This window comes from Telopea speciosissima, chromosome 11, assembly GCF_018873765.1.
Source record: "Telopea speciosissima isolate NSW1024214 ecotype Mountain lineage chromosome 11, Tspe_v1, whole genome shotgun sequence".
NCBI classification, from domain to species: domain Eukaryota; kingdom Viridiplantae; phylum Streptophyta; class Magnoliopsida; order Proteales; family Proteaceae; genus Telopea; species Telopea speciosissima.
This window is the reverse complement of record NC_057926.1, coordinates 9034088-9057392: the sequence shown is the minus strand read 5'-3', so window position 1 is coordinate 9057392 and position 23305 is coordinate 9034088. Positions and strand designations below refer to the sequence as shown.

Genomic DNA, 23305 nt, shown 5'->3' with positions numbered 1-23305 from the left:
GATAGGGGTATACTTGTCCAATCAACATCAGTATATGCTTCTTTTCTTTAAGCCGTGTAGTAGCTTCCATAGGTGTATCAGAAGGATGACACCCTAGCATTCCAGTCTCGGTCAGCAAATCTAGGATGTACTTTCTTTGAGAAAGAACGATGCCCTTAGAAGATCGAGCAACTTCTATCCCTAGAAAGTACTTAAGGTTTCCCAAATCTTTTATTTTAAATTCTTGGCCAAGGAAAGCCTTCAATTTGCTGATCTCATTATTATCATTCCCGGTGACCACAATGTCATCCACATAGACTATGAGAATGGTTATTTTTTCACCATTCCTTTTTATAAACAAGGTATGATCAGCATTACTCTGCTTATAACCCACAGAAACCATAGCCTTGTGAAACTGTCCAAACCATGCACGGGGTGACTGCTTCAGCCTGTATAAAGCACGCTTCAATTTACACACTTTGCCGCTGGTTTTATCACATGAGAAACCCAGTGGAATATCCATATACACTTCCTCCTCAAGCTCTCTTTGGAGGAAGGCATTCTTCACATCTAACTGCTGCAATTCCCATCCCAGATTTACTGCACAAGATAGTAGTACTCTGACAGTGTTCAGCTTTGCAACTGGTGCAAAGGTCTCCTGATAGTCGATCCCATAAGTCTGAGTAAATCCCTTTGCCACCAATCGTGCTTTGTATCGATCCACAGTGCCATCTACCTTCTGTTTCACCACAAACACCCACTTACATCCAACTGGTTTTTTTCCTGGAGGAAGAACCACAAGCTCCCATGTATCATTCTTTTGTAAGGCTTTCATTCCTTCCATCATTGCTGCCTTCTACTTTCCATCTGTAAAAGCTTCCTGCCAATTTTGAGGAATACGAACAGAAGAAAGAGAAGAGACAAACGTACGGAAGGATGGAGAAAGGGAATCATAAGAGACTACATGAGAAATAGGATGCCGAGTACAAGCCCGAATACCTTTGCGATGAGCAATAGGTACTAGTGTTGCAGTGGATGGTATTTGCGTGTTTTTGGAATGTCCTCTGTGGTAGGTTTTGAGATTAGAAGCATTAATTTTCTTCTGAAATTTCCTAATGGTTTGTTGGACTGGAGTCGACTCCCCCTGAAGGGGATTTTCAGCAATTGGATTTTTAGCATCATCTAAGTTCTCCCCCTGGGGAAAATCCTCTCTGTCTTCAGTAGGAGGGAGGGGAGAAGCAGAAGGCTCAAGAAGGGTGGGGTCAATATTCGATTAGTTCTGTTCAGGAAGCTCAACCAACATATCTTCCCTGAAAGTCTCCCCCTGAAGAGGTGTAGATGGATAATAGGAGAGAGCTTCATGAAAGATAACATCCATACTGACCAAGGTACGACGGGTGGGGTGGTGGTAACATTTATAACCCTTTTGGGATAGAGAATATCCCAAGAAAATACAATGGACGCCACGGGATTCAAGTTTGCCTGGGGATCTGGTATCCCTAGCATAACAGACAACCAAGAACCTTAGGTGGAACGACAAAGGAGGAATATCTCTGTAATAAAGTAGCAGGGGTTTGTGAGTCAAGGACTCGGGTAGGCAGCCTATTAATGAGATAGGCTGCAGTAAGGACAGCATCTCCCCAATATTGGGAAGGAACATAATGGGCAGACATAATAGCCCGAGACACCTCAAGGAGGTGGCGGTTTTTACTTTTAGCCACACCATTTTGGGCTGGGGTATCCACACAACTGGTCTGATGGAGGATTCCATGGGCAGCAAGATAGTGTTGGAACCGACCATCCATATATTCTTTACCATTATCACTCCGCAATATCTTGAGAGTGGCATTGTATTGGGTCTGAACAATCTTATGAAAATTTTGAAAACAGGAGAAGACATCACTTTTGTTATGCATTAAATAAACCCATGTACTCCTAGAATAACAATCAATAAAAGAAACAAACCAACGATGGCCTTTGAGGGAAGGTTTTCGGCTAGGTCCCCAAACATCAGAATGAACAAGATTAAAAGGAGAAGAATTTATTTTATTAGAAATAGAATAAGTGGAATGATGTTGTTTGGCCAAAACACAGGCCTCACAAAAAAATTCGTCCTTATTACACTCTTTAACTAAAGCTGGAAATAAAAATGACAATGTGCCTAAAGGGGGATGACCTAGTCTTTTATGCCATTGTTGAAGTTCAGAAGAGACTAATGAGCTTTGATGAAGAGGAGAAGGAAGTGGTGGTGGTGAAGTAAGACTCCCATTATCAAGCAGGTACAATCCACCATGCATCTTACCACATCTAATCGTCGCCCCCGTTGCCAGATCCTGAAAAACACAATGTGAAGGGAAAAAAATTACTTTGCAATTTAAATCACGGGTAAGACTATTGATGGAAAGAAGATTAGTGGTAAATTTAAGGATATGTAAAACAGATGATAAATTTAGAGAAGGAGAGCAACTGATAGATCCTTTCCCAGAGACAGAAGAGAAAGAACCATCAGCTACTCGGACTTTATCTTTATCAGAAGTAGGAGAATAACGATGAAATAGGCTGGAGGATCCAGTCATATGATCAGTGGCACCGGAGTTTGATCTAGGGAGAAGAGACTACTGATGCACAATGACCAGCAAAAGAAATACCTGAGTGGGCTAAATTTGAACCTGGAGGGTTGGAAGGATTGGCAAGAGTCGATGTAGTAAAAGTAGCGGAAACCTGTAACATACGATAGAAAGCCTAAAGTTCATCCTTGGATAGTCCAATGTCAGTAGGAGGAGTAGTAGTGACAACCTTAGTATGATTAGCTTTGTTTTTCAATTTCTGGGCAGCACGCTTAGCTTCAAAGTCGGCTGGTTTCCATGTATCTTCCAACATGTGGCCTTAGTGTGCCACAACTTACCGCAACGATCACATTTGACTGCTGCCTTTTCAGACTTAGAATTTCCAGCAGTAGGAGGAGTAGAACCAGTCTCAGTGTGTAGAGCTGATCGATCTAGAGGTGTAGTATTAAGCATAGCTGCACGTCGTCGATCTTCAATATGAAACAATGCATAGGACTGTTCCAGTGTAGGAAAGGGATCCTTGCTGAGAATTTGAACCCTAATTGGATCGTATTCAACATTAAGGCCAGCCAAAAATCAAAAACCCTAATTTTATCGACATGCTTCTTGTACGCAGCAATGTCATTGGCAGTAGTGGGCTGATAATCAGAGTAATGATCAAGTTCTTGCCAGCACTTGCGAAGTTCAGCATAGTATTGAGAGATAGTCAACTCATTTTGTTTAGTGTCATGAATTTTTTTTCTTAACTCATATACCTGAGCATCATTCCCAACCTCGGAATAGGTATCCTTTGCGGCCTTCCATATCTGGGCAGCAGTGTCAAGGAGAAGATAACCGAGTGCAATGGAAGAATGCATAGAATGTATAAGATAGGACATTACCATAGAGTCATTAGATAACCACCGAGTCAGGGCAGGTCCTTCTTCAACAGGTTTGGGAAGGCTGCCTGTAAGGTGTCCTGTACAGCCACGACCAGCAATAGTAAGATATGTAGACCTTGACCACATCAAATAATTAGTCCCATCTAGTTTAGTGGGAGAAGCAAAAGGAAGGTACTCTGAACGAGCAGATCCATCTGAGTCAGCTGAAGTAAGATCAGACATGATGTCGAAAATGTAGAAGACACGGGTTTTGAAATTCCCACAAATTGAACCGTCAGAATAGGCTCAAACTTGGATCGAATTCTCTGCAGGTAGTATGGAATAAGTCCTCAAAAAATCAGCAACTTCTGATGAGTAAATAAAAAACCCTAGCAGGTCAGTTGTCAGAATCGAGCAGAGAACTGGGTTTTGAATTTCCAGAAATTCCAGCCGTCAGACTAGTCTGAAACTGTGGTCGAGGTTCCCTCTTGTAGTAGAGAACAAGTCCTCAAAATATGAGCTGATTCTGATGAGCCAATAAGAAGCCCTAATTTTAGCAAATTGGTCCAAAAAACTGTTTGGAGAGAAATCGCAGAGCTGAATCTGTCTTTGACTTGATCCAATGCTGCAGTCTTCAAACAAGAAGGGGTGTGTACCAGGAATAGCAGGAACCAATCTCCAGGGAAAAACAGAAATCGATCTTCAGCTTTTGGGGGAAGAACACGATCTCCAATGGTGGAGGGAATCTGCCGGCAGTAGGTCACACCTGTAATCTTCAGTCTTCAATGAGGTGAAGTTGAGGGCAGCATCTAAATCTCCATTAGATCACCTCATAGGTGCTGCCCTGAGTGAAAGAGAGGAGCCGAGAGTGGTGGAGAAGGGAGAAACCAGAAACCGTGGGAGGGGGGGAAGAAAAAAAAGAAAAGAACTTTGAGAACTCCTTCGTAGATCAGATTTTGCTCTGATACCATGTTAGAAGCCCTGTAGAACTGAATGCTTGAGTGATCAATATGGATCACCATGCCCCTTTTTTTATATATTCAAAGAGTTACAATAATCCTACTAGGAATAGGAAAGCCTGCTAGGAATAGGAAAACTACCCTTGCCAATTCAGACTTGGAATACCTAAATAAGAATCAGCTAAGGGAGAATAAACATAAACATAAAAAAGGACAAGTATACCCCTATCGCGTAGAACTAATTATTCTAATATTGGTATATTGTTCTTCTGTGGTCACAATTAATACACCTATTCTGCTGATCTGTTATTTCTGATTCTTATAGACTAAATTTATATTCGATTACTGAACATAACCCTAATTTCTGATCTCTGAATTTCCTGGTTAAATTACTGTTTTGCCCTTTTCCTATTTGTACTAGGATTCTCCTATATTAGCTGACCTAACCATTGGATCAATTTCAGCTTTTCAGCAATTGTTCCAGTCCCTATTTGGTAAATTCATATGGAATTTGGGATCATTCTAACCATCTGATTTTCTGTTATCAAGATTTTCCCTAATCTGAACTATCCTTTGATGAAAAGATCCTGGCTTGGTTCCTAATTTGATTATTCGAATCCAGGACTACATTACATGGACCCACCAAATCTAAGTAGATATCTCTTTAGTCTTTACTGCATTAAAGGAAATAATCCTAAATTATCCCTAACTCTAATTGCATCCAATAACTGAATAATATCCTAATTAGGAACAAAGACTAATCTATCTAACAGCCTTCCACGCAATAGCATTGGTTTTTAACAATAGCTGACCATGGGGCCCACAAGATTTGTCAATTATCTCCAAACTAGCTGGCTGTGGGACCCACAAAATCTGATCATTATCTCCTCCTTAACTGTTGATCGATGTCCTCCCAAATAGGTAAGCTAGATAGCTAATCCTTGGACAGAATTAAATTGCAACTGGGCAGCACTCGATTATGGAAATATCTCCTTGAAATCAGCAAACCGATAGCTATATTCTTCCCCCAATTAAGGCTGGCCCATACCTATCCTTGGGCAGAATATAGGCTGGGAAATTGGAAATAGATAATCCCAAATGGGGGCCAGGTATGGACCTGGTTTGAAATCCAATTGATGTGCCAATTCTGCATCATCTCGTCTTTTTATCCTCCTCCTGGTTTAAGGGAAAAGGTATGGAAGTAATGGTCAAATCATTCAAATTCTTTGGAGGACTTGGGATGTGTTTCCAAGACCTCGAAGATGCAAGGCAGGTTGGGGGATATATGGTGGGACTATGACAAACCTAATTGAAGAGTACAGAATTATATATTTGAACTGTAGTTGAAAAAGTTGAAGATAAAGATTTTTCTTTTAAATCAATAACAACAACTCAGCCTTATCCCTACTAAATGGGGTTGGGTACATGGATCCTTGCCCTGTCGAGGGCATATTGATACAAGGCCTAGGCTATGCATGTCTTTCCTCACCACTTCTCCTAAGGTCATTGTAGGTCTGTTCCCGGTGTTAGAGTTTATATGTTGTAAGGGTACTTTAGGAACTAGTTAATTTACTAGTTTCCTTATATTGTAATTTTCTTTTCTTTTTTTTATCTTTTACCTCCCTAGGGAGGTGTATGTAATTTGTTCTATCTCATTAGTGAAGTAATATAGGTGTGGTGGAGACAATACTCCAACACACAACATTGCGCCATTTTCTCTTCTTCTTCTTCTTCAACCTCCTACCTTCATCCTTCCCTTGTTCCCTTGCTGTCTTTAACTTCCAACTTGGTATCAGAGCTTACTTTGTTGGTTTGAGTGTTGATTCACGTTCTTGTTCTGTTTCTATCCTCTCTTTGGAACCCTAGGTTACAAAGGGGTTCCAAGGAAGGAGCTAGTATGTGAAATGCTTGAATATTTCTTACAAGAGGCATGAATGAAGACCATAAGCCACAAAAGGAGGAGTTAATTTGAAGAAATAAAGGTTTGGAGCTCAACCTAGTTGAGCAGCAAGTTACCGTTAGCTGCTTGGTAACTTCTCTTTATCTCCTTCATCCGGTTGTCTTTGGAGCCTAGTTCTAGCTCATTTGAATTGCCTTAGGGTCTACTTGAATCCCCCATGGTCTCGGTTCATATCCTTAAGAGTTGTTGCTCCACAACTCATCTTCCTCTTGGATTTTAAGGTACCTCCAGACTCTGTTATAGTCTGTGCTGGTTCTTGTCGTTTGGTTTGGATGATTTGTGTTGTTTGGGCTCTTCATGTTGCTGGATGAGATCATTGTACCTTGAAACATTTTTGGAGTTGGTTTTTGTTGAAGTATTTTCCTTGTTTGCTTGTTGGACTGTGGGTACCAATGTTTGATAGCCTTCTTTGGGTTGAGCAGTGACTCCCCATTTGCCTTTGGTTGTTATCTCTACTTTGTGAGGATTTTTTTCATCATGTCTCTCGGCAGTGACACTACAGAGGTTGTCTCGAGTGCTACTACTCCTACTCAGATGGGGTTTGACAACCGAAATACCCAGATTTTCATTGTGAAGTTGGACAATACCAACTATTTGGATTGGGCACATTCTGTGAAGCTATCCCTAAGGAGCAAAGGGAAGCTTAGGTATATTAATGGCACCATCAAAGCTCCCACCCCAACTGACCCCACATATCCACAATGGGAAATTGAGAATTCTACTGTTATGACTTGGCTGATATTCTCTATGAAGCCTGAGATTGGGCGGAGATTTATGAGGAAGGAAACTGCCAAAGATATCTGGGATAGTGTTTCTAATACCTTTGACCGTGTTGGTGATTCGATTAAGGTGTATCAACTTCTCCAGAAGATCCTTACCATGAAGCAAGGGAATCGCACTATATCTGAATTTTATAATACTATGATTGGTTTTTGGGAAGAGTATGATCATTAGAGGGATCTTCAATTATCTAACCCAGAAGATGAAGTCAAAGTTCACTGGACTCTTGAGAAGGAGCGTGTTCTTGTTCTTCTTGGTGGCTTGAACCAAGAATATGAGCCCATCCGTATCCAAATTTTGGGCAGGTCTCCTCTTCCATTCCTAGATGAGGTGTGCAGTTATTTACAGAGTGAGGAGACTCGGAGGGTAGCCATGGAACCTGCTCCTCCTCTTGAGAAATATGCTCTTTCTTCTAGTTTCCAAAGAGATTGGCATGGTAGTGGCAGAGGCCAAGGACTACCCCGTGGAGATGACACAGATAGACTCAAATGCAACCGTTGTGGGGGGATCTGGGCACAATTGAGAGAGATGTTGCGCACTTCATTGTCGTCCTCCTGGGGTACACATGGTCGATCTACTGGTGTGTGTGGTGGCCGTAGAGGGGGAGCTAGAGCATATTCTGTGATGATTGAGGCTGATACTCCAGAGTACTCTCCTAACACACTGATTGATTCAGGCTTACTTACCAAGGAGGATGTTGTAATATGGGTTCAGGGGTAATATTGTCCTAGGGGTAATAATGTCCTTGTACCTATTCTAGAATGTTCCTTAGTCTATTATAAATAAAGCATGGCTATAGTCACTCAGACTCAAGCCAGTATTCACGGATTTCAACATGGTATCATAGACAAAAATAATCCGAGAATATGGGACCTAATCTTCTTTCCTTTTTTTCTTTTCTTTCTCTCTTTCTTCCTGTCGTGATCTTGCCCTAGTAGCACCACCACTCACCTTCTGCCAGCAACCACCACTTCCACCAGCCCTCTGCCAGTCCCCTACACTACCGCCAACCCCCTCCAACCCTTCTGCCAACCTCCCACGACCCCTCTCCTTTCCTCCTGCTCGCGAGTCTTCTCCAGCTTTGCCGCCCTATTTTTCCACCCCTTGGTGGTGAGTTGACTCCCTCTAAGGGCCTTTTTTTTTCTGCCTATGCAGTAATTTTTTCTAAGATTTTTTTTCTCTGTTATTGAGAATTTCTCTTTGACCAAACACCATGCCTGACAATTCTGAGATCACATCGGCTTCCTCTAGCCCCGACGACACGTCGCAACGTGATTTTGTTCCGTTTCCAGCCAGTCCTATTAAATTAAATGGGGCCAATTACCTGTTGTGGTCTTGTTCTTGTTTGTTTGCTATTGGTTCCCTTGGTCTCTCTGGCTACATCACTGGAAGTGTTTTTATTTAGTAGACTGCAAATGTACTCTTTCTACCTCTCCTTAATGTCCTCATCCCTTAATAGTACTTTATCATCCTCACTTTTAATACATCTAACATGGTCAAGATATCTGTTCTTTCTTTCCCTCATTTTAGCTATCTTGTAGATAGCTTTTTCCCCTTCCTTTCTGCTTATATTGTTATAAAGATCTTCATATTTCTTTAACCTTGTTTTTCCCACAAACTTCTTAGCTTCATTTCTGGTAAATTTATACCTTTGTAGATCCTCTTCATCCTTAGTCCTTTGCCATGTCTCAAAACTACCTTTCTTAGTCTTAATGGCTGCTTGAACCTCATCATCCCACCACTAAGTCTCCCTAGAGGAGTGACGTTTTCCTTCCGATTCTCCTAGATCATCTTTAGTAACCTTCTTAATACAAGTAGTCATCTCATTCCACATTGTATTAGTGTCTCCCTCAAAATCCCACTTTCTTTGTTTGACCACTTTATCAGTAAATGATTCCAAAGTATCTCCTTTTAAGCTCCACAACCTTATCCTAGGGCAAATCATAGTTCTAAAACTCGTCTCAACTCGGCGAGATCTCGGTTCTCGTCTCGGTTTTCTGAGAAACTGAGACGAGATGGCATACGGTACATAAAAGTGCAATATCTCGCCGAGATCTCGGGTTGACCCATGGAAATGACCCTTCTACTATGTATTTACTTACCTAACTCGATAGAACTCGATATAACTCGGCGAGATCTCGGATCTCGGGTTAACCCATGGAAATGACCCATCTACTATGTATGTACTTACCTAACTCGACAGAACTCTTATATGCTTGCTGTAGAGCACTATATGCAACATTACAGCAACACTATGTCATGGGAAGACTATGTGACACTAGCGGGGAATGAATACTTGATTCAAAGTCATTTTATGTGATGATAGTTGTAACACCGTTAAATAGTTTGATGTATCACTTTAACATTTCTGATTCTTATTTAAGTTGTTTAGCTAAATTGAATGTTTTGCTTGCTTTCTATTACAAAATTATGTGTAGAGTAGGGTATTTTAGTACATCATCGCCTACCAACCTATGGTCCGAATTGAAACTCATATTTGGACTTTGTTTTTGCAAAATCTGATAGTGCCATTGTGTTTAAATGGCCTGAAATAGGCTGAATACCAAGTTGAGGCTTATAGTCGGAAAAAAAAAATGCACCAACTCGGCCGAGATCTCGACTCGACTCGGTTTTTCCAAGGGCTGAGTTGGTACCGAGACCCGAGTTTTAGTACCTTGGGGCAAATAAGCTTACCTTTCTTATGATTCAGCATAGTGAGGCGTATATCCTAGAGCAAATAAGCTTACCTTTCTTATGTATAATGCGGGACTGGTTTGGTTTGGTCCAGAATTGAACTTTTGTGCTTCAAAATATAATTCAATTGATTGGGTGACCATGTTCAATGAACCAGCCTTATCCAATCTAATCATGCATAGATTTAGGACTTTATTCTCTTTCTTTATTTAATATTCAGTTGTATATAGGATTAGTCCATTCAAAGTTGGATATTTTACTAGTTACTTATTTCAGTCATTGGGTCTTTTAAAGATATCCAACCATAGTTGGCACAAGATAGAGAGTTTCCTTTATTGTTTATTTTCTTTTATTATTTCCTCAAGTGTTGTTAAGGATTCTCCAAAAAGCCTATGCAAGGGTAGATTTTCTAGTTTATCTCTTCATTTATTTTATTTATATTTTTTTTTAGATAAGGTTTTATTCTATAAATATATGTAAGATTATTCCAGCCACCAGCGATTTGATAATGGATTGAATTAGTTATTTGAAAGCAATTGGTTCTCTGTCCCCCCTCTCTTCCTCCTCGATTTGGGGTTCTCTCTCCTCTTCCCTCCCCACAAACTCCTCTCTTCTCTTTCTCTTCCCCCAACGACTGTTCTTTTTTTTTTTTTTTTCCATTCTTGCGACACCATTGCTAACATATTTGAAACCCACCACCAAATAATCTTCCATCGATTTGATATGCATCATTATATGAGTTGAACATCAGAGCTATAGCCTAAAGGTTCTGTAATCAAGAATAGTCTCTGATTCTACAGTTTCAGAACTGAATTGGAGAAATAACCTCAGAACTGTAACAGAAACAAAGCCCAACTGTTTGTAGCATATTAAGTGGCATAACAGAATCATCAGATCAGGAATAATATAGGACTCGTTGAAGAGAATGCAGAAATTGCACAAGAAAAAACTGAACTAGTGAGTTGGTGCCTTTTTTTGGAGCTCTAGGGTTTTCTTCAAACGACAAGCATAAGGAAATCATTTGCCTTAAATGTGTAGGAATACCATTCCATCTGAGGAAGAAAATTGTTTACATCCATAAATATAGACCCCTGGACTAAAGACACTTGTATCGGTTTCCTATCTGTATTTGGTTTCCACTAATGTATCATAATCAAATCAGAGAACAAATAGCACTCTTTCTACCCCTAGGGCTGGAAGGATTTGCCTTTATTCAAATTAAAAATAAACTCCAGGCTTTTAAATCCTAGTTAAGTCCACCATACAGCCCATGGTAGTAGACCTACTAAACTAATGAATCCCAAAACTGACTTATCCAAAAAAAAAAAAAAAAAGATGAAATAAAAGCCCAAACTAAAAGATAGCCCATCAACTCATGTAGGAGGCCTGTGAGAAGATAACCCAAATAAAGAAGAAGATACTAAACCTAGCAATTACCCACGGCCAGGTTTGGTTGCTCCTGTACCAGTAGGTCAGGCCTTATTAAAGTTAATCAATTGACCAACTTCTTGTTTTCGTAGGCAAATGATAAATCAAATGACCTTAATAGGCCTAATCAGGAGTTGCCTTTCGTAGATCCCAATTTAGTTTTGAAGTGATGTTTTTCGCTAAAAGGATCATTTGAATTAAAAAAGAGATAAAAGATAGAGTATAACGATTAAACTGGACAGATCCAGACACAACTACAGACTAGCCAAGAATTTCCCTCCCACCTTCGGCAATGCCATCAGCAGGAGGAAAAGACTGCTAATACAGAATTTTTTTTTATGAAAAACACCGGTATCTCAGTCTTCATTGAGCATCAACTAAAAGCTCATCATTAAAATTTTAAAGTGATGTGATTTACCATATTCGTTTTGATTTTTCTTTTCTACCAGCAATTTTTCTGAAAAGGTTCATATTGAAACAGGTGGCTCGGAAAATGAAAGACGAAGATGAATTTTATTATCCTCATAATCTAGACTTTCGAGGTCGTGCATATCCCATGCATTCACATTTGAATCATCTAAATTCTGATCTCTGTCGTGGAGTTCTTGAGTTTGCAGAAGGACGGCCACTGGGGAAATCTGGGTTGCACTGGCTGAAGATACATTTGGGAAATCTATATGGTGGCGGCATTGAAAAGCTTTCTTATGATGGACGTGTAGCGTTTGTGGAGAATCATTTGGATGATATCTTTGATTCGGCAGAGAAACCTGTTGATGGAAATCGCTGGTGGCTAAATGCTGAAGACCCTTTCCAGTGCTTAGCTGCCTGTATTAATCTAACAGAGGCCTTGAAAAGCTGGTCACCACATACTGTCATCTCCCACCTGCCTATTCATCAAGTGAGTGATTCATCAGAGGTTGTAGAATCTCCCAGAAAAGGCCTATTATAGGGAAAGTCACCAGAGGAGGCTTTCATTCTTCCTTTTTGTGTGTGTGGTAGGGGGAGGGGGGGGGGTTGGGGGTTGAGTTTCATTATTCCCTTGTTAACTAGTTTTGGTACTTATCATAACTTTTTTTTATCCCTTATCCTCACTGTGATAGACATATAGAATATTCAAACGTTCCCATTCCGTCTCTTTGAAGTCGAGAAAAACCATCCATTTCACTGTAGCTTTGGTTCTTTTAGTAGATCACTAGTTCAACCTTTGAGTAAATGAGGTTCCTACTCAAAACTCTAGTTAAAACAGTCAGAACTTCAAAATCCGACCTCCCTTTAATCTTCCAATGTAAATAAACTTCTATTGGAACTTTCTAAAGTCATTTTGAACCTAAATCCAAACTAACCTACATATCATAATGTTAATATTTATTTTTCGATGAAAAGTCAAATCTTAATTGACTGGACAAATAGTAAATTTTTGTTTGATGGTGTTAAAGAAAGCATGAGTGAAGGAATTTGCAATTTGCCATAAATAATAAAGCAGAGATAACTTTGATTTTGGGCAAGTCAGAAATTATAATGACATATAACTACAAAAAGTTACACCAATCCAGGTAGAAGGATTCCTTGGATATCATGTGATTGTTTCCAGCGCAGGTTCAGGTCATCAAGTAGTTTCCAATGCAATGGACTGGTTCAGCTTCTTGTAAGAAAAAAATATGCAAACATTTGACAATCTTGAGATCGATGATCTATCGTCACAATGCTATCCCTATCACTAAGAATTTTTTTGAAAATATTACGTAGTTGGTCAATGATTTGGTACCTGTTGACATGATGGTGAGAAGCTCAGTTCAACCATCGACAGTTTGAGTCGGTATGTATAGGAAATGATTTGTCAATCAACTACTAATGGCTAATTGAGATTTTACTACATTGGTGCGCCGTTCATGTTTTCTTCACTCATGGTTTGAGCTGAAATTGTGTAATCGTTTGCATTTTTATCTCTTGTTGTACAGACTACTGAGTATGTACGCTTTCTCTGTTTCTCTCAACCAAATAATTTTTTTGCTTTATTTATGGAAAAAATATATTCACAAAAGGGAAATTATTTTAGCTTATATATGGTGGATTACAATTGTCTCTACGAACTGTATCAAAAACAAAAATTTTCATACTTATATTTTGCCTCTTTAAGTGTTACTTACAGTAGTCCGACCTACTGGGGCTTGTAGGACAAAGTCGATATAGTTAAATGATCACTAGATTTTTATTTTTCTGTTGTATAGTACACATCCCTGAATGTCCAGAAATATAAGATGGATTGGTTCTTAGGCCTTAACAGTCAAGTTTGGTCTTTCTTAACCGTGACAGTCATTGAATGCTTCTCGAATCCCCTTCATGTGCATCATGTATGCCACTAAACAGTTGCTAAACTGTGCTTGTGGGTCTCTTGACATTTGATGCTATATACTGAAACTTTTCTTTGTATTTCATTTTGTCATTAATTAGGTATCATTTCATAGAATTTTTTCCAATGACCCATCTGGATATTATTTTTTTAATTGGTTATGCTTCATGCACACGTATCTTCTGCTTTATGCTAGCCTGCTCTTGTCCTTTTAGAATTTGAGATTTCTACTTTTCATCTTATATGTAATCTTTGCTGGAGCGGATTGCTGGATTATATTGACTGGCTTGTTCTGTCATAGGATGGTTCATGTAATGGTTTGCAGCACTATGCAGCTCTTGGAAGAGATAGTGTAAGTTTAATGGTTACTCCTCTTTTGTTTTCTTATCGTTTTTTTTTTAAGTTTTTTTTATTTTTTTTGGGAGCGTGGGGGTGGAGAAGTGGTTCTTAAATCACTTATTATTATTATTACCATTGGAGGCAGTGATGCCATTTTAGTGTTCATCTATTCTTATGCATATTATGGATAGAAAGTACAAGGCTGAGCTCATTGACATTTTCAGCATTTGAACTGTATCTAATGCAATCCTGGGTCACAAAACCCTGCTTTGGGATTGCTATAGGCCCATAAAAACAATTAATATCTCAAGTAGTGGTTGAGAGGCAATACCGTAAATAAATGGAAGTTCAGAATTTCCTTTTGGTAAGTAACAGAATAAAAAACTCAAAGATTATTAAATCAAAGGAAGAGGCTTTTTTAGGAATTCAAATATGACTAGGGAAAACTTGAAAGAGTAGTTTGAAAATGAGTGGCTTTAGTGTAATTAACAAATAGGGTTAGGATATTAACTGGAAGGATACGCTCTTCGTCAACCTTGCAATAAATAAGTGAGTTTTTGCAATAAACCAGTAGTCATAACGATTTAAAAAAATCCTGCGTCTGAACCCCGATTAACCTGAAATTCCTGTTAGGAAGCTCTAACCGGATCTTTGTATTCAGCCCACTAATATACCTCAATACCCATTGCTGATCCATTTTCAGAAGCCTCCATCTAGAAGAGAACTTGTGAAACTCCATATTGTAGGTAGGCACACCTTTACTGCCTTGATGAAAGTTGACCATCTTGTAGAAGGGCACCTATTCATAGTTAGGACTTAGGAGGAACAAATTTCTCGTTCAATATTTGCTTCATAGCCTTCCATATTGTGACTGGTCCAAGTCGCCTGATAAGTCTTGACCATAACACATCATCCCAATTCGAACATGCGTACCCAGTGAATTTAGCAAGGATAAGCCTGCATTTCTTGTTATTTGGAAAGGACTTGTAGGCAAAAATCCTCTCGATTTTAGTTAAGTAATCAAGAAAATCCTTGGGTCCCTTCTTGCTGTCGAACTCTGGAACCTCAACCTTGATGAACCTTATCTGAAAACCGTCATGTGACATCCTGGGAAATAACTGGCTCGGATTGCTGTCTTGGAGGCATATCCATAATCCATAGAGTTCGAAACAATGGAATTGGTGAAGACTCCCCTGCATCATCTCACCTATCAACTCTCCTCAGGAAGGCAAGAATAGCGAAGTTCTTGTGAGTTTGTTCCTGCTCAGCCAAGGTCTCTATCATGAACTTGGGTACAGGAGATGAGTGAGGAGATGCCCCTGTTAAGGATTGAGAATGAGGAGTTGAAGAGGGAGGTGGAAGAGTTGGAGAGGGGGAGAGCCTCATCCCAATATGTCTCTGCCCGAGTAGGTTTTCGGGAGAGTGAAGTTGCATGATTGTCGGCAGACAACAAGCTTCTTCGGAAGAGGCTTCGAGCTCAAGACCTGAGTACCATTAGTGAGGATTCTGACTTCTTTGGGAGACTATTGCCTTTTTGCATGTATTTGCTTGTCTTGCCATGTTGTAGAGAGAGTACCGATGATGTAGGAAAAATAATAATGTAAAAGTAAAGTAGCTAGGGAATGTAAATAGGTTTTTTCTATTTATTGGCCTAAGATTTTCTATTGTTTTCTGCAAAAATGCTTTTTAAAAATTTCGTCATTTATCAATATAGGCCAATATATTAGATGAGTAAAAGTTCTGTTTCAATACCCTGCTGGTTTTCCTGTAATCCCTTGTACAGCTTGTAGAGCTCAGGGTTTGTGATGTGAGAGGGTCCTGTCATGGTTAGAAGACTACAAGAATTTTGGTTCTGATACCAATTAATGCAGTCCTGGGTTACAAAACTCTGCTTTGGGATCTCTATGGGCCCACAAAAACGATAGAAGACTACAAGAATTTTGGTTCTGATACCAATTAATGCAGTCCTGGGTCACAAAACTCTGCTTTGGGATCTCTATGGGCCCACAAAAACGATAAATACCTCAAGTAATGGTGGGAGTGGAAATAATATAAATAAATGGAAGTTCAGTATCTCCTTTTGGTAAGTAACAGTAACGGAATAAAGGACTCAAAGATAATTAAATCAAAGGGAAGAGGCCTTTTCTGGAATTCAAACAAGAGTAGGTATAACTTAAAATAATATTTTGAAAATGTGGGGCTTTGGCATAATTACAGAAATAGGGTTAGAATATTAATTTGAAGGAGACCCTCTTCTTCAACCTTGTGATACAAACACTGGTTTTGCGATAAACCAGTAGCTGTTTGGATTGAAAAAGCTCCTTTGTCTGGGCTGCAATTTACCTGAAATGCTGGGGCATAGTTCCCAACCTGAAGTAATGTAGGACTAGAACCAGAATAGGTCTAATCCCAGGCAGGATCAAATAGAAAACCTCCACTGAACGAGTTTGAGAACAATGGGATCTCAAATTGGTTGGAAGAGAATGATGAGATCGCAAATTGGTAACCACAAGTAAACAACAGAAGTAAATAATATAATCCTTCAAATCAGTGACCTGTTGAAGTTGCAATTGAAGTTGAATAATCTCTTGAAGAATTAAGTTCAACTCCCCAATAGAAGAAACCGATCAGAACAAGAGAAACTGAGGTCGAGCAGCAATTAGGGTTTTGAGAAAACCCTAGATTCTCCTAGATTGATGTTTGAATTGCTCCTGCTGATTCAGTTGACGGAGATGTACCCTGGCAGCAATGATCTTGATGTAGTAGTAATGTAGTCCTAGATAGGTAGGAGACCTACTAGGAACCAAACAACAGGATCAAATAACAAAAGGGGCTGCTGGTTCGAATGGACAGCACTAGGATTTAGGTCAATTCCTAGGGTTTGGGTTGGATATTAGGAAAGGGGTTTATAGGGTATTAATGGGCAGGTTTAGGGGGTCAATATGGTATAAAAAGGTTAGGATTTGGATGAGTTTTGAAATTCTGTAATTATGGGCAGAATTGAATTTTAGGGTTTTGGGTAGGATGCCTTATGAAAATGGACTGTTTGTAAGATCTAGGGTTAGGGGCAGATTTTAGGAAAGAGGTTTATAGGATATTAATGGGCAGGTCCAGGGGGTTATTTTGGTATAAAGAAGTTAGGGTTTGGATGAGTTACAAAATTCTGCAATTTAGGGCAAAATTGGATTTAGGGTTTTAGGGTTCTAATGGATCTATGGATTAATGGAAGGGGTGATAATAGGAGTAGATGGAGCTTAGGTTAGAGGATTAGAAGAAGAAGGTTAAATGCTGAATTAATAAACTACTTACTTGAAAGATTAAATCTTCAATGGTAGCAGCTTTGAAGAACTAGAAGAAGGACCTCCGATCTACAAGATGCAAGGAGTCGATCGGAGTCCACCAATCCCTTCACCTTGATATTACCCACAAGGTAGCCTTGATATTACTCACAAGGTTCACTCAACAGAAGGAGAGCGGCGCTATGGCAGCAAACAAAAGCTTTTTCATTAATCAAATTCGTGTACAATGCTGGCCTCCCTTACAAACTTATATAGAAGACTCAAAAATAGACTTAGACACTAAAAAGGAATGGCCTAACCTTATCCCTAACCTATTAGGCAACTTAAACTGACTAGAAAACTCAAATAGACTCAAAATAGAGTCCTAATGACTTAAAACAACTTAACTACTTAAAATAAAGAAGATTCCCTAGTAGCCAATAGGATATAAGAACCTCTTAGCCAATAGGATCACTTCACTTAAATTAGACCAATTGAACCAATTGGATGCAACCAATTTAAACCGGTTCAATTAAAAACACAAAATAAAAACTAAGAATTGGGCTAATCCCGAATGCAACCTATATACCCCTATTTCAGGCCCACTAAAGTGGCCTAATACATAAAAAACCCTTGGGAACAAAGGCCCAACATATATATATATCCCAACCCTACACTTATTCCCAATGAAACGAGCCCTATTTGATGATGAATCTGCATCAAGTAGTCTTCAAGAAATCGATGTGACAACCAATTGAAAAAAATCCCAGAAGCTTGTAGCACTCTTGAACTTGATTTGACTGAAACTAGGTTGGAACCGATAGAAGGGGACGGGGGAATGGAATTGGCATCTCATCCTAGGCCTCTCACTTATCCTATCTCAGGATTTCACCATTGCATAAGCAAACTTTTCTATTATTCAAATTCGTGTACAATATTGGCCTCCTTTACAAACATATATAGAAGACTTAAAAATAGACTTGGACACTAAAAGAAAAGGCCTAACCCTATCCTTAACTAATAAGCTAACCTAAATTGACTAGGAAAGTGAAATAATAAAGGAAATAAACTCAAAACAAGACTCTAACTAAACTAATGAAGTAAATCCCGTTTTCGTACTTTCTACCCATATTTTAGGCTCATTAAATTGGCCAATTACAAAGTAAATCCATGGGATCAAAAGCCCAACACCTACATAACCCAACCCAAAGCTTATTTTCAAATAAATAAGCCCTTTAGGTGACTTATCTGCATTAATTCTCCCCTGATTGAAAAAAATTGGACCTCGCATTTTGCAAAATGGAGGAATCAACTTTGTATGGTGAACATCTGTCTTCAAACCATAACATCTAGGGGTGTCAATTCCAGCCGCCCGGCAGCTGAGCGCCCGGTTAAAGCCCGACCCGGACCGGACCAATTCTTAAACGTGTCGGGCTTAAATAATAGGGCGGTCCCAGTGTGGGGTCCTAGCCCATCGGGTGCCCGACCGGACCGACCGTTTTCAAGCCCGACCTAGCCCGCCCGACTCGACACTGACCTAGCCCGACCCTTTAAGCAAACCACCCTCCATTAATCCATTTTGCCCACCGATAACCCTCTCTCTTTCTTATTTAACTCCTTAAAATGATTAGCTCATTAAGCCCAAATTAAATGGGCAATTCAATTGATGGGTTTCCTTAACTCAGAAAAATGTTTATATTCTTCTCCATTAAGCTTCTCATTTCATAGAATCGAATCGACATATACAAAAAGGGTCAGTGTTCTTGCTCCAAAGAGAAAACAAATAGCGAGCGAACCCAAGATCAGTCAATGATGATTGAGTGATAAGCATAAGCACTTCATAAATTTGAGTTAATTATAATTACAAAAAGAAACAAATCAAAATAAAAACTAATAAACATAAGTTCTTCCTTTTTATTGGTAGAAACTAATAAACATAAGTTCGGAAAAGATTATGGTTTGAAAAATTGGGTTTGGATTTGGGTCTTAAATGTGTTTTGGTGAAACCCATTTCTTTTCGCTTATTTTTTGAAGTAGGAATTTAATTCCAGCAAAGGCCCGATTAAGAACCGGTAAGGCCCGATGAAGAGTTAAACAGGCCCACAACCCGTTAAGACCCGATTAAAGCCCGATTTTAGTACCCGATTAAAGACCGACACCGACCGAACCCCGATCGAGCCCGACATGGCCCGGACCGAATACTTAAATGGTCGGACATGGTGCAGCCTGCACAATTGGTGAGGCCCGGCTAGGCCCGACCGAACCCGACCGAGCCCGACCGGTTGACACCCCTAGTACTCCCGCTCACAGATGTTACGGATGTAGTCTTCAAGGCATGGAACTTTTTCTTCAAAGAAATCTGTTGGCATGACAAACTTTATGTGCTCAACTTCGAAATCAACAGTCATGTCTATAGGGTCTTCTACAGTTGTGTCTTCAACCTTCTTTGCTTCAAACTCTAACTCTTTAAGGTCTTCTTTGTCGCTCACAGTCTCCTCAATTGTTTTTTCTACCACATCAACTGTAGTGCCAAGTTCTTTACTTGCTTCAAAATGTAAGCCTTGACATTCGAAACATCAAGTACTGACTCTTCATTGACGACAGAAATTGCTGGATCATTAACGTCATAGATGTCATTGTTATCATCCAGAGTGTCTTAACACTCTTCTCCTTCAAGGGCAGCATTAACAGCCCATTCATCACCTACCTGTGGTTCACACACCAGCATCTTCGGATTGGATTCAATGACTGTAATCACTGAGTTTCCTCTTTGTGGGCAGAATTTTGCACAATGACCATCACCTGATTGTGGAGTGAATCTTCGTGGGGCAGCCTTGAGTTAAATCTTCAGCATCCATAGCCTTCTCAAAACAGTTGTTTAAATTGTATATCTCGACCACACCCATCTTGTCTCTAATATCAACCCTCAATCCCAATTTGAAATGGGATATGAGTTCCTCATCTTCTTCATCAACAACAGTACGAGAAAGCAAATCATTGAATTTATCTATATATTCTTCAACTTTCAACATACCTTGTCGAATAGTGTTGAGTTGATCATGGAGACATACATGGTATGAGGGAGGCTGATACTTTTCATTATGAATATCTTTCATAGCCTCTGTGTGGTTGGTTCCATGTGACGGCGAGTCATTCTTCCTTCATATGTCTGCCACCAATCTTAGGCTCTTCTAGTGAGTTTGGTATTGGCTAGTTGCATCTTTCGATCCTCAGATAATTGAAACCATTTGAGATAATCATCGACAGCATTCAACCAGCCATGGAAAGCAATGGGATCGTGCTTCCCATTATATTCCTTGAGATCCAAATGCACCTTATGCTTGTCATCTCGATGTTGTTGGTAGCCATCATATTCTTCATCATCTTCAAAGTCATCCTGAGTGACTGTTGGAATATTTCTTTGTGCCTAGCATAGAGATGGTTGAGGAACATTATTCATAGTGGATTGCTACCCTCGAGTTGATATCTCTCTCAATTATTTGAGCTCCCTATCCATGGAATTTATCTTCTCAGATAATCGCTGAACAGCTTGTAGAATAGCATTAGGAGCTTGATTGGAACTTTCCTCCATAGCTCTGATACCAAAATAATGTAGGACTAGAACCAAAATAGGTCTAATCCCAGGCAGGATCAAATAGAAAACCTCTAGTGAACTAGACACAGAACAATGGGATCTCAAATTGGTTGGAAGAGAATGATGAGATCTCAAATTGGTAACCACAAGTAAACAAGAGAAGTAAATAATAAAATACTTCAAATCGGTGACCTGTTGAAGCTGCAATTGAAGTTGAATAATCTCTTGAAGAATTAAGTTGAACTCCCCAATAGAAGAAACCGATCAGAACAAGAGAAACTGAGATCGAGCTGCCGATATTTGGATTGCTCCTGCTGATTCGGTTGATGGAGATGTACCCTGGCAGCAATGATCTTGATGTAGTAATCTTCAAGAAATCGATGTGACAACCAGTGGAAAGAAATCCCAGAAGCTTGTAGCACACTTGAACTCGATTTGACTGAAACTAGGGTTTGGAATCAAGAACCGATGGAAGGGGATGAGGGAATGGAATTAGAATCTCACCCTAGGCCTCTCACCTATCCTATCTCAGGATTTCAACATTGCATAAGCAAACTTTTCTATCATTCAAATTCATGTACAATGGGGCCTCCCTTATATAGAAGACTCAAAAATAGGGTTAGAAAAAGGAAATGCCTAACCCTATCCTTAACTAATAAGGTAACCTAAAATGACTAGAAAAGTGAAATAATAAAGGAAATAAACTCAAATCAGGACTCTAACCAAACTAATGAAGTAAATCTCGTTTTCCTACTTTCTACCCATTTTTTAGGCTCATTAAATTTGCCAATTACAAATTACCATGGGATCAAAAGCCCAACACCTACATAACCCAACCCAAAGCTTATTTTCAGTAAAATAAGCCCTTTAGGTGAATTATCTGCATCATGAAGCCCTCTCGAGCACAACTAATGGTCGCCTAAAACAGCAGGTAAAAGGAAGATATTTAACTTCCAAATCAAACATGGCGGAAGATTTGGAACCAGCAGTAATTCTTGGCTTCAGTGTCATAATAGGGGCAGATTGGAAAGGTTAAGATTCAGGATGTTAGATTGCCCTAGGGTAGTGATACCCCAAAGTCTGAGGAAGAAAGGGCTTGGGAGAAAGGAGATTGAGCCAAAATACAGAGGCTGCGGGTACCATTAGTGCAGGACACAAAGATTTGGTAGGGTGACTGAATAACAGTAAAACAGAGGAGAATGAAAAGAAGAATAGAAGCAGAAGCAGAAAAAGAAAAGGAAGAGGTTCAAGAAAGAAGATTGTACCTGAGGGGCTCTAGGTCAAACCAGGGAAAGAGAAAGAACAACGCCACACACACCCACAACCGTGAGGTAAACTCCTTCAAATTTTCATTCAATATTCATCCTGTTTAGGTGTTGGTTACATGCAAGTATATAAAGAGGAAAGGACTCCTAATCGTATCCTGAAATTGGAAACAAATTTGATTCAAACTCCAACTCTATCATGAATAAAATAATAAAAGGAAATTACAAAAGCAACCCCTAATTAACCCTAGTGAACCAAGCAACTGCATCAGTATTAGTACCCCTCCCTCCAAGCAGGGTGGGTAGCTTTATCATTTAGTAGGAGCCTTTTAGTATTTTCTAATTGGTATATTTAGGAATGGAATTATTTGCATATTCTTATTCACCAACTATCTTTCCTAGGTAACTGTGCTGTAATATATATTGGATCTCTTGCTGGGTTACTTATTAATTTGTATATTCCTATTTTTAGTATTTTAATATTTTCTTGTGGATGGTGGGTTTGTATCTCAGTTGGAAGCAGCTGCAGTAAATTTAGTTGCTCGGGAGAAGCCTGCTGACGTTTACTCAGAAATAGCTGCTAGGTAAGATGATTTCCACTTCTGAAAATCTTTGTGATGAAAGTATATATCCTGTCCTTCATGATATGCACCATCATACATGAAAAAATTAAAATTGAAATTGTAAGGGACCCACCATTTGTGTTTCCTCTTGAGAGAACTCCTGATGCAATTCCTTGTCAGATTTAATTTGAACTGTGAAGTTATCCAATCTGAAGTGAGACCTGTGCTTATTCAATCATTGCTTGGATCTGGTTGATCTGGAGTTGCAGTTGGCCCTGCCCGGTCAAGGTCAAGCAGGCGGGGTAGCTTAAGATCCCAACCTTAGTCAAGCATTGGTCTTGCCTGGGCCGAATGGCCTCACTAAAGGGGTAGGTGGGCGGGCTCAGACCAAGTTTAGGTTGCAACTGCTAATTGAATCCTATGAAATTCATTCTTCCCTTCCCAGAGTAGGTGCTCGTATAGAGCCCAGATTGTTGATCTATAGACCAAGGTTTAAAATCTCGTGATATTTCGGTCGAAATATTGTACTTTTTCTGCAAGGTTTCGGTAGGTCATTTTGGTGGATTTTAGGTCAAGTTAAGGCCTGAAACTTCATAGAAACCCTATTTTAGGCTATATAACCATATGTAAATGTTCAAATTGCAAAAATTGTCACCCAAAGTGGTGTTTTGGATTTGCACCATTGATT

The 23305-nt window shown here is 39.5% G+C and overlaps 1 protein-coding gene across 3 annotated transcripts in view; it reads left to right on the top strand.

The window, feature by feature from the left end:
- The window catches only part of LOC122646548 (DNA-directed RNA polymerase 3, chloroplastic-like), a 42898-nt gene that overhangs the window by 10510 nt on the left and 9083 nt on the right, over positions 1-23305 (top strand). For 2 of the 3 annotated variants that reach the window (XR_006330645.1, XM_043840117.1), the window contains exons 9-11: positions 11709-12125; positions 13879-13929; positions 22568-22638. Coding sequence is in view for 2 of the 3 variants with exons in the window: in XM_043840117.1 (XP_043696052.1) it covers positions 11709-12125; positions 13879-13929; positions 22568-22638 (539 nt within the window). In the remaining variant the exon portion in view is untranslated. The remainder of the gene's footprint in view (positions 1-11708; positions 12126-13878; positions 13930-22567; positions 22639-23305) is intronic. The other variant, XM_043840118.1, reaches the window with a different exon arrangement.